This window comes from Onychostruthus taczanowskii, unplaced genomic scaffold (genome assembly GCF_017590055.1).
Source record: "Onychostruthus taczanowskii isolate IOZ18803 unplaced genomic scaffold, ASM1759005v1 scaffold197, whole genome shotgun sequence".
NCBI lineage: Eukaryota > Metazoa > Chordata > Aves > Passeriformes > Passeridae > Onychostruthus > Onychostruthus taczanowskii.
The window spans coordinates 381350-392077 of NW_024499206.1; the positions used below are offsets into that span (position 1 = coordinate 381350).

General features: G+C 67.5%; 1 protein-coding gene across 1 annotated transcript in view; it reads right to left on the reverse strand.

Moving 5' to 3' along the window:
* Positions 1 to 528: 528 nt before the first annotated feature.
* TBKBP1 (TBK1 binding protein 1) overlaps positions 529 to 10728 on the reverse strand; it is a 13999-nt gene continuing 3799 nt past the window's right edge. Inside the window, exons 2-10 of the mRNA XM_041402350.1 lie at positions 8530 to 8758; positions 8341 to 8463; positions 8144 to 8248; positions 7641 to 7782; positions 7398 to 7558; positions 5944 to 5993; positions 2402 to 2520; positions 869 to 1605; positions 529 to 657 (exon numbers count right to left, since the gene is read on the reverse strand). Of these exons, the coding sequence (XP_041258284.1) occupies positions 529 to 657; positions 869 to 1605; positions 2402 to 2520; positions 5944 to 5993; positions 7398 to 7558; positions 7641 to 7782; positions 8144 to 8248; positions 8341 to 8463; positions 8530 to 8751 (1788 nt within the window). The 5' untranslated portion in view covers positions 8752 to 8758. The remainder of the gene's footprint in view (positions 658 to 868; positions 1606 to 2401; positions 2521 to 5943; positions 5994 to 7397; positions 7559 to 7640; positions 7783 to 8143; positions 8249 to 8340; positions 8464 to 8529; positions 8759 to 10728) is intronic.

Below are 10728 nucleotides of genomic sequence, written 5' to 3' on the forward strand. Positions count from 1 at the left end.
GACGGGCGCGGGGTTGGGGGGGGGGGGGGGATTGTGGGGGGGAGGGGGTGCTTTTAATGTAAAAGAGGAAATGCTTGAACCGGCGGGACGAGGCAAAGGGGACCCAGAACAAGCAGCTGCCCCCCAACCCCAGCCCCGACCCCAGCTGCGACCCCACGGGCCGGGGAAGGGGCGGCCCCTTCCCCTCACCTGCTCCTGGGGGCCGGACTCGGCCCCTCGGATCCTCCCTGAGATCGAGCAGCGACACTCGAGGGGACAGGGGACACCCAGGGGCACAGGCGGGTCCCCTCCGGCCACCGCCGGGCACGGCGGGATCCCGGTACCGGGGCCGGAGCATCCGAACCTGGCACGGGGCTGAGGCGGGCGGGGATGGACCCGCTTCGAGCGGGCTGGGGGCTCCGGGGGGCTCCGGGTGAGGGCGGGGGGCTCAGTCTTTCCGTAGCTACTGAAGACTTGGAGGTATTTCGGGAGCCGGGCGCTCCCGGCGTGTTTCCATGCAGCATCCAAAGGTGGGGAAGGGGGCAAGGCTCAGATCTTGCTGTTCTCCAGGTGCGAGTCGATGTGTTTGACCAGGGCATCGTCCGGGTACCCGATGGGGAAGGCCAGCTGGCACAGCGGGCAGCTCCGCACCTCCGAGTCCACCGTCTCCAGCAGCAGCTGCGGGGGGCACAGGGCGACGCTGAGACCACCCCCCAGGACCCCCCCACCGCCCCCAGCCAGCCGGGAGGCCGGCTGACAAACGGGGAAACTGAGGCACGCCAGCTCTCTGCGGGGCGCTACCCCTCCGTGGGGGGGCTTCCTCGGTGCTCCCCACGGCCAAACCCACCCCAAAACCCCTCGGGGACACCCGGGGGGGGGTCCTTCTTACGTTGATGGAAGGCCAGGACTGGGCGTGCTCGGCGCGGGCGTAGGCGGCCGCCGTCCGGTGCGCGGCGTCGGGGTCGGGCACGGGGAAGCCGGCGCAGAAGGAGGCGCAGCGGATGGCCCCGGCCTCGGGGCTGGGCGGGCTGGGCAGCGCCCACTCCTCCTCGTCCGACGACTGCTTCTCGAAGCGGACGTGCTCCTCGAAGGGCTCGTGGGCGCTCAGCGGGGCCCCCGCGCCCCCCAGGTAGACCTCGCCGTAGGGCCGGTGCTTGGGCAGCGTGGAGGCCTCGGGCTGCAGCCAGAGCGAGCGGCTCTGCTGGTACAGGGCCACGTTGGTCACCTCCGAGTAGCTGCGGCGGCCCTGGAAGCCGGCCTTGATGTGGCGGCTGGAGGGCTTGGCGTAGGGCAGCTCCATCCTCCCGCCGGGCAGGCGGTGCGGGGACGCCGAGCCGGGCGGCGGGCAGGGCGGCGGGGCGGGCGAGCGGCGCTGCTGGGCCGGCGACTGGCTCGGGGGCGGCACCGGGGAGCGGCGCTGCTGCCCGGGGGACTGGCAAGGGCCGGGGGCCGGCGAGCGGCGCTGCTGGGCCGGAGATTGGCTGGGGGGTCCCGGCGAGCGGCGTTGGAGGGCGGGAGATTGGCACTGGGAGCGGCCCGGAGGGACGGGCGAGGGGCACTGCGGGGCGGGCGAGCGGCGCTGCTGGGCCGGGGAGTGGCACTGGGACAGCGGGGAGTGGCGCTGGCCTGGCACGGGACAAAGGGGGACACACAAGGGGGAAAGGCTCGGCGTTAGCGCGGCGGCTTGGAGGGTGTGGAAGGGGTGGGAAATGTGGGAAATGTGGGAAATGTGGGAAATGTGGGAAATGTGCCTCGGCATCCAGGAGCATCCCAGGGAGGGGGTGTGTCTGTGGGGACCCCCAGAGGGATGGGAGATTCTGGGGGGGGGATGCAGCCAGGCAGGGATGGTCCCAGGGATGGATATTTTGGGATGGATACTCCCAGGGATGGATATTTTGAGATGGTGTGGTCCCAGGGATGGATATTTTGGGACGGGGTACTCCCAGAGATGGATGCTCCCGATGATGGATGTTTTTGGGATGGGATTCTCCCCGGTATGAATATTTTGAGATGGATACTCCCAGGTATGGACGGTCCCAGGGATGGATATTTTGGGATGGGCACTCCCAGGGATGGATATTTTGGGGTGGGCACTCCCTGGTATGGATACACCCCACTGGGGAAGCCCTTGCTGTGGGACATTCCCAGGGATGGATATTTTGGGATGGGCACTCCCAGGGATCCATATTTTGGGATGAGCACTCCCAGGTATGGATATTTTGGGATGGGCACTCCCAGGGATGGATACACCCCCCTGGGGACGCCCTTGCTGTAGGACACTCCCAGGGCCGGGCGCCCTTGGGGTCCCATTCCCCCCGGAGCTCACTCCCACGTGCAGGACGAGCCCCCCGCCCATTCCCGGTGTCTGTGCCCCCCGTTCCCGGTGTCAGTGCCCCCCGCCCCTGCCCGGGGTGCCCCTTACCCCCGTTGGGGCTCTTGTCCTGCAGCAGCGCCCGCAGGATCTGGCTCTGCAGCGAGCTGAGGTTGCGCAGGCGGCACAGCTCCTCCGTCAGCTCCGTGTAGGCCAGGGCCAGGTTCACCCTGCGGCAAAGGGAGCCCTGGGGTTCACGGGGAGGGGCCCTTCGGCAGGGGTTAAACCCCTGAAATCCCTCAGGAGGGCTCAAACCCTTCAGCGGGGGTGAAATCCTCCAGCAGGGGTGGAAGCCTTCAGCAGGGCTTGACCTCCCCCCCTGGAATTTCGGTTGGTTTGGTTTTTCGTTTGGTTTTGGTTTGGTTTTTTAATAAATACAACTCAAAAAAGGTTTAGTGCTGCTGCCTGGATGGTGCTTCCAGCATTTCCCCAGGAAAATCCTGAGGAAATCATGGCCCAGGGTGAGAAAAAACACCTCAGGGTGTCGGAAGTTCCCTCTCTCCACCCCTGCCGCACCTCGCGATCCACAGGACAATTCCCAAAGGGGACACGGTGGCCCTGAAGGTGACACAGCCCCGCTGTCCCCCCAGAACCAACTCAAAACCAACCCAAATCCGGTTTTTTTTCGCTCCAGAGGGAGCAGCTCCGGGAGCAGCCGGGACGGGGCGGGCGCGGCTCCCCCCGCCCCCGGCGGCGCTGCCAAAATCATCAACTCTGCCCCAAGCTGGTGTCGCTTTCCCAGCCGGGATGCTCGGCGGGGACGCGAAGGGAGAAAGGGCCCGCGGGGCCGGGGCTCGGCGCCGTCCCGCTGAGCCGTTGTGACACCGCGGGGACCGGAGCCGCCGCCCGTAACCGGGGCTGACAGCGCCGGGCCGGGCCCCCGGGCACGGCGGAGACAGAGGTGGGAAAGGACGAGGAGAAGGCGAAAGTGAGGAGGAGGATGAGGGAAAGGAGGGGAAAGAGTGAGGGGGAAAGGAGGGGAAGAATGGAGAGGGGGAAAAAAAAACAACACGAGAAGAAAATGGGTGAAGAAGAAAAGGAGGGGAAAGTATGAAAAGGAGGAAAAGAAGGAAAAGAGAGGAGGATGAAAAGGAAAAGAAGGAAAATGAGGAAAAGAAGGAAAAGGAGGAAAAGAAGGAAAAGAGAGGAGGAGGATGAGGGAAAGGAGGGGAAGAATGGAGAAGGGAAAAAAAACAACACGAGAAGAAAATAGGTGAAGAAGAAAAGGAGGGGAAAGTATGAAAAGGAGGGGAAAGTATGAAAAGGAGGAAAAGAAGGAAAAGAGAGGAGAATGAAAAGGAAAAGAAGGAAAAGGAGGAAAAGAAGGAAAAGAGAGGAGGAGGAAAAGGAAAAGAAGGAAAAGAAGAAAAAGGAGGAAAAGGACGAAAAGAAAAAACCGTGGAGGGCACACAGAGGATGTCACCTTTGTGCCCCCCAGGTCCCTTTTTGCTGCAGAGCTGGAGGAGCCGGGGGTGGGGACAAGCCCGGCATTGGCACCCATGGGTGCACGAGTCATTAAAACCCACACAATCCCCCCAAAAACGCGGGGCGGGGAAGTGGGAGGGGTGGTCTGACCCCCCAAATCCCCACCCTGCTCTTTCAGGGCTTTTCTCAAGATCTGGCTCCTGGTTTGTCCCGGGAGGGAGGGCAAGAGGGAACAACCGCGAGCTCAGAAACCAAAGAAAAGTCTAAACCTCAGAAAATGAACCAAAAAAAAAGGAGGAAGATGGGGACGCGGGGGGACCCCCGCCCCAAGCACAGCGCGGCAGAAGCACCAGAAAATCACCCGGAGATGGAAAACGCCGATAAGGCGCTTTTCACACCCAAAAAAACAGTGGCGGAGAGAAGCAGGTGACAAAAAAGAGCTGAATCGACAAGAAAAGAGCGCGGAGGGAAAAGCTGCGCCCGGGGAGGGGGTGAGGAGCCAGCCCTGCCTCAGTTTCCCCATCCCAGCGTGGTGAATTTGGGCTCAAAAAAAAAAAAAAAGATTTTGGCGACTGGGATATAATAATAATAATAATGGAGATATTTGGGAGTTTTAATTTCCGTGGATGTTGCGGGAAGGGGCTGAGAGGGGTGGGGGTGAGCTCGGGTGAGGGAATTAATGGAAACTGAGGGAATTAATGGAAATGGAGGGAATTAATGGAAACGGAGGGAATTAATGGAAACGGAGGGAATTGAGGGGGGGAAGGGAGCGGCGGGAGCCCCCCCGGGAAGGATCCAGCCCCCCCCGGCTCCCCTCGCTCTGATCTGCGCCAGGACGACAGAAACGGCGACAGCATCCAACAGCTCCGGAGCAGCGGGGGACGGCTCAGCCCCCAAAAGCACAGCCAGCACCTTCCCGGGCCCGCGTGTCGCCTCCCATCTGTCACAGCTCGGGCCCGCTGCCACCGCCCGCGGGGGGACAGCGGCGGAACGGGGCCGAGCGACAGCGGGGACAGCCGGAGACCTCGGCGCTTTGGGGGTGTCCGGGGACACCGCCACCGCCTCGGTGCCGCCGTGAGCCCTTGGGGGGTTTGGGGGGGTCGGGGGACACCGTCACTGCCTCGGTGCCGCTCGGTGCCGCTCTCCCGGCAGCCGAGAGCCGTCAGTGCCCTCTGGAGGCAGCGCCGAGCCCGCACCGGAACCGGGACACGGCACGGCACCGGACACCGGGACAAGGCACAGCACCGGCACCGGGCACCGGGGCACGGCACGGCACCGGCACCGGGCACCGGGACAATGAACGGCTCCGGAACCGGGCACCGGGACAATGAACGGCACCGGCACCGAGCACCGGGACGATGAACGGCTCCGGTGCCGCCGTGAGCCCTTGGGGGGTTTGGGGGTGTCGGGGGACACCGCCACCGCCTCGGTGCCGCCGTGAGCCCTTGGGGGGTTCGGGGGTGTCCGGGGACACCGCCACCGCCTCGGTGCCGCTCGGTGCCGCTCGGTGCCGCTCTCCCGGCAGCCGAGAGCCGTCAGTGCCCTCTGGAGGCACCGGGCACCGGGCACCGGGCACGGGACACGGCACGGCACCGGACACCGGGACAAGGCACGGACACCAGGAACCAGGCACCGGGACAATGAACGGCACACGAACCGGGCACCGGGACAATGAACGGCACCGGCACCGAGCACCGGGACGATGAACGGCTCCGGAACCGGGCACCGGGACGATGAACGGCACCCGAACCGGGCACCGGGACAATGAACGGCACCCGAACCGGGCACCGGGACAATGAACGGCACCGGAACAGGGCACCGGGACGATAAACGGCACCCGAACCGGGCACCGGGGCAACGAACGGCACCGGAACCGGGCACCGGGACACGGCACGGCACCCGAACCGGGCACCGGGACACGGCATGGCACCGGAACCGGGCACCGGGACATCATTTGGCACCCTGAACCGGGCACCCCACGCCCGCAGCCCCGCTCAACCCCAAGCCCCCCGGGGCGCAGGGGGGATTTTGGGGTGCGGGATCCCCCCACTGCAGCACTTCCATGCGGGAACCCCCCGGGACCCCCGTCCGGAGCTGTGGGGTGGCCGCCGTGCCCCACAGGCGGCCCCGTGTGCGCCCACCCCCCCCAGTCCCCTCCCAGCACTTACTGGTCGTCGCCCACCTTCTTCACCCAGGCCATGTCCCGCTCCGACTGCTCCTGGGGACAGCAGAGCCCGCTCAGCCCGGGACCCCCGCCCCGGCCATGGGGAGGGGGTCCTGTGGGTCAGACCCGCCCCATTCCTGCTCCTGGACACTTCCCAGCACCCAAACCCCGCACCGGGCATGGGGAGGGGGTCCTGTGGGTCAGACCCTGCCCCGCTCCTTCTCCCAGACCCCCCTCAGCACCCAAACCTCACATACCAGCAATGAGGGGTCCTATGGGTCAGACCCTGCCCCGCTCCTGCTCCTGGACATTTCCCAGCACCCAAACCCCACACCGGGCATGGGGAGGGGGGTCCTAAGGGGTCAGACCCTGCCCCGTTCCAGCTCCCAGACCCCCCTCGACACCCAAACCCCACATACTGGGAATGAGGGGGTCCTGTGGGGTCAGACCTGCCCCACTCTTGCTCCCAGACATTCCCCAGTACCCAAACCCCACACACCCAGAATGAGGGGTCCTGTGAGGTCAGACCCTGCCCCATTTCTGCTCCCAGACACATCCCAGCAGGAAGGGGGGATGGGGGGAGTTGTGGGGTTAGACCTGCCCCGCTCCTGCTCCCAGGCCCCCTCTGCACCCAGACCTCACATATTGGGAATGAGGGGTCCTGTGGGGGCAGACCTGCCCCACTCGTGCTCCCAGACATTCCCCAGTACCCAACCCCCACACCCCCAGAATGAGGGGTCCTGTGGGGGCAGACCTGCCCCACTCGTGCTCCCAGACATTCCCCAGTACCCAACCCCCACACCCCCAGAATGAGGGGTCCTGTGGGGTCAGACCCTGCCCCGCTCCTGCTCCCAGGCCCCCTCTGCACCCAGACCCCACATATTGGGAATGAGGGGTCCTGTGGGGTCAGATCCTGCCCCGTTCCTGCTCCCAAACCCCCCTCTGCACCCAGACCCCACATATTGGGAATGAGGGGTCCTGTGGGGTCAGACCTGCCCCGTTCGTGCTCCCAGACACTTCCCAGCAGGAAGGGGGGATGGGGGGGTGTTGTGGGGTCAGACCCTGCCGCATTCCTGCTCCCAGACCCCCTCGGCACCCAGACCCCACATACTGGGAGTGAGGGGTCCTGTGGGGTCAGACCTGCCCCGTTCCTGCTCTCAGACCCCCCTCTGCACCCAGACCCCACATATTGGGAATGAGGGGTCCTGTGGGGTCAGACCCTGCCCAGCTCCTGCTCCCAGACCCCCCTCAGCACCCAGACCCCACACACCAGCAATGAGGGGTCCTGTGGGGTCAGACCCTGCCCCATTCCTTCTCCCAGACCCCCTCTGCACCCAGACCCCACATATTGGGAATGAGGGGTCCTGTGGGGTCAGACCTGCCCCGCTCCTGCTCCCAGACCCCCCTCGGCACCCAGACCCCCCCGGGCAGGCCGGGGGTGCTCCCCGGGCCCCGCACCTGCTCGCGGGTGTCCTGCAGGTGCTTGAGCTCGGCCTGCAGCCTCTCGCACTCGGCCTTGAGGTGCTCCTCGCGGTGCTGGGCGCGCTGGTTCTCCTGCCGCGCCGCCTCCAGCTCGGCCTCCAGCCCGCGGCTCGGCCAGCCCCCGGCGCGCTCCAGCACTGCGGGCACGGCACGGCTCGGCTCAGCGCGGCTCCGCCCGGGGGTCCCGGCGGGCGGGGGGCGCGGGGAGGGGGCGCTCACCGTGGCTCAGGCCGGGGTTGGGGTGCAGGGCGATGAAAGGCACGTCCTGGGTGCCCAGCCCGGGGAAGGCGCCGCCGTCGCGCTGCCGCAGCTGCTGCTCCAAGCTCCGGATGCGGCTCAGGTGCGTCTCCACCAGCGCCCGCTGCACCGGGAGGGGACGGAGGGGACGGGGCTGAGCCTCGGCCACGCTGCGACCCCTCCCCGGGGCTCATCCTGCGCCCCCAGCCCGGCACACGCGGATTTTGGGATCGCTTTTCGGGGTCTGGTGACCGTGGCGTGGCAGGGGGGGCTCCGCGGCTGGGAAAGGGGAGCCGGGGGTGCCCGGCTGGCACCGGGAGCCTTGGCAGGGGGGGAAGGGGGAAATGGATAAATCTGAGCATCCCTAAAACCCCAACGTGGCCACGGCCCCCCCAGCCCTGCGTCCCCAAGGATGGGGACACCACGGGCCTGTCATGGAGAGGGGACAGGGACCCTGCTGTCCCCTGCCGGTGGCTGCCACCCACCATCTCTCCCAGCTCGGTCTCCAGGTCCGCCTTCTCCACGCACAGCTTCTCGTAGGCCTGGATCATCTCCTCCAGCTGCTCCTCCCGCTCTTTGCTCTTCTGCAGCTGCCGGGGGAAGGTGGGGGGGGATTTGGGGGTGGATGGCTGGCTCGGGGACCCCCCCAAAGCCCCCCCCCAGACCCCCTGTCCCCGCTCACCTCGTGCTGGAACTGGTTGAGCTGCTGCTGCAGCGACGCCTTCTCGCTCTTGAGCAGCGAGTTCTCCTTGGCCTCGTAGAGGGAGAAGATGTGCTCCTCGCCGAACTCGCCGATCAGGGGGTACTGCGGGGAGGGGGGGCGGTCAGCGGGGTCCCCCCGGCCCCCCCCGGGCTCCCCCCGACCCCTCACCTTGACCTCGTACATCTTGAGGCGGCGCTTGAGCGTGGAGTTCTCCCTCTCGAGCCCCGTGAGCCGGTTCTTGATGTCGTCGTAGGCGGTGATGAGGGCGAAGTGCGAGGCCGAGCACATCTCGCCCGACAGGTCGGTGTTGGGGCTGTCCAGCCAGTCCTCGTCCGGCCCCAGCCCCTCCTGCGTCAGGATGCTGATGTCGTCCTCGAACATGGAGTCCATGTCCTGCCTGCGGGGACACGCCGGTGACACCGGGCCGGGGCGGCTCTGGGGACGCTGCGGTGACCCAGCCAGCCCAGGGGGTCAGGGAGGGGTCTGGGGGAGCTCAGCCCGTCCCAGCGGCACCGGGTGACAGTCCCAGGAGCTGCCACTCTGCTCCCGGGGGTGACAAGGGGACACTGGCCATGCCATGCCACGCCATCACCTCCGTCCCCACCGGGGAAAGAGGGGACAGAGGTCCCGACACCCCCCAGGCTCCTTCAGGACGAGGGTGGGAGCAGAGAGCACCCCGGCCAGAGCCCCCCGGGGGGGGGGACACGGTGACATTCCTGCCGTCCCCTCCGGGGAGCGAGCACCAGAAATAGCGGCCGGTGCCGCCGCTCCCGCCCCGCGCCGCACGGGAGCCGTGGGGGAGCTCAGCCCGTCCCAGCGGCACCGGGTGACAGTCCCAGGAGCTGCCACTCTGCTCCCGGGGGGGACAAGGGGACACTGGCCATGCCATGCCACGCCATCACCTCCGTCCCCACCGGGGAAAGAGGGGACAGAGGTCCCGACACCCCCCAGGCTCCTTCAGGACGAGGGTGGGAGCAGAGAGCAGCCCGGCCAGAGCCCCCCGGGGGGGGGACACGGTGACATTCCTGCCGTCCCCTCCGGGGAGCGAGCACCAGAAATAGCGGCCGGTGCCGCCGCTCCCGCCCCGCGCCGCACGGGAGCCGCTTCCCGGCCTCCCACGCCTCGCGCAGCCGTGCCCTAAATACCGGCGCTGCCGTCACCCCCCGGGAGCCACCTGGCTCCCGGCACTGTCCCCGAGCCCCCCCGGGGGACCCCACCCCGCCCGCCCCGCGCTGCCGCAGCGCTGACCCCGCGCCCGGGGCTCCGCCGTGCCCGGGGCTCCCGCAGCCGCCGCCTCCGCTGCTCCCGGGATGTTCCCCGGGGGGAAAAGCGCCTCGGGCCAGCGCAGCCCGCTCTGCCGCTGTCCCCTGTCCCCTGTCCCCTGTCCCCTGTCCCCTGTCCCGGGCGGGGACCCCCTGGGCACACACAGCCCTGGCAGACACCTGGCAGCCAGCGCCCAGCCCGCTGGGACACCCGGATCGCCGTGCCTCAGTTTCCCCAGCCCGCTGGGACACCCGGATCGCCGTGCCTCAGTTTCCCCAGCCCGCTGGGACACCCGGATCGCCGTGCCTCAGTTTCCCCAGCCGCTGGGACACCTGCCTTGCAGCGGGCCCCAGGCGCGGGGCGAGGCGGCGCGGGCTGGGCAGGGCTGCGGCGCGGGCACGGCACGGGCGTGTCACAGGCGTGTCACAGGCGTGTCACAGGCGTGTCACGGGGCTGGCACAGGCGTGTCTCAGGCGTGGCGGCTCCGGACATCGGCCGCGAGGGGATGGGCGGGAGCCGGAGCTGCTCTCATCCGCTTCCCGGCGGGGTCCCAGCGGCTCCGCCGCTCCCTCCGCGCTGCCCGGCCCGCCTGGAGGCCTGCAAGTGCCTGGGGAAAGCAGAAATGGGGCTTGGAATGAGCAAAAATGGGGTTCGGGATGAGGAAAAATGGGGTTTGGAAAAAAAGTAAAAATGGGGTTTGGGAAATGAGCAAAAATGGGGCTTGGAAAAAAAAATGGGGCTGTGGCTCCCCAGGACTGGGACACTGCTGGAGGCCCCGGCCGGCTCAGGGCTCCGGTGGGAATGGGGACGGGACTGGGAACGGGAACGGGAACGGGGATGGGAACGGGGATGGGGATGGGATGGGGTGGGATGGGATGGGATGGGGTGGGATGTGCCAGGCTGCGGGTGCTGCCGGGCGCTGGCACCTGGCTGGCTTAGGGACAGGGCTTGGCCCCCCCCGAAACCTTTTTGGGGTCGGGAGGATGCACTGGGTGGGACCCGGCCTAGGGCAGCCCCCCCTGCCCCGACCCTCGGCTGCGCGGCCGGGACGAGCCCCCTCCTCATTGCTGGGACCCCCGGGCGCTGTCCCGGTACTGGGGGGCG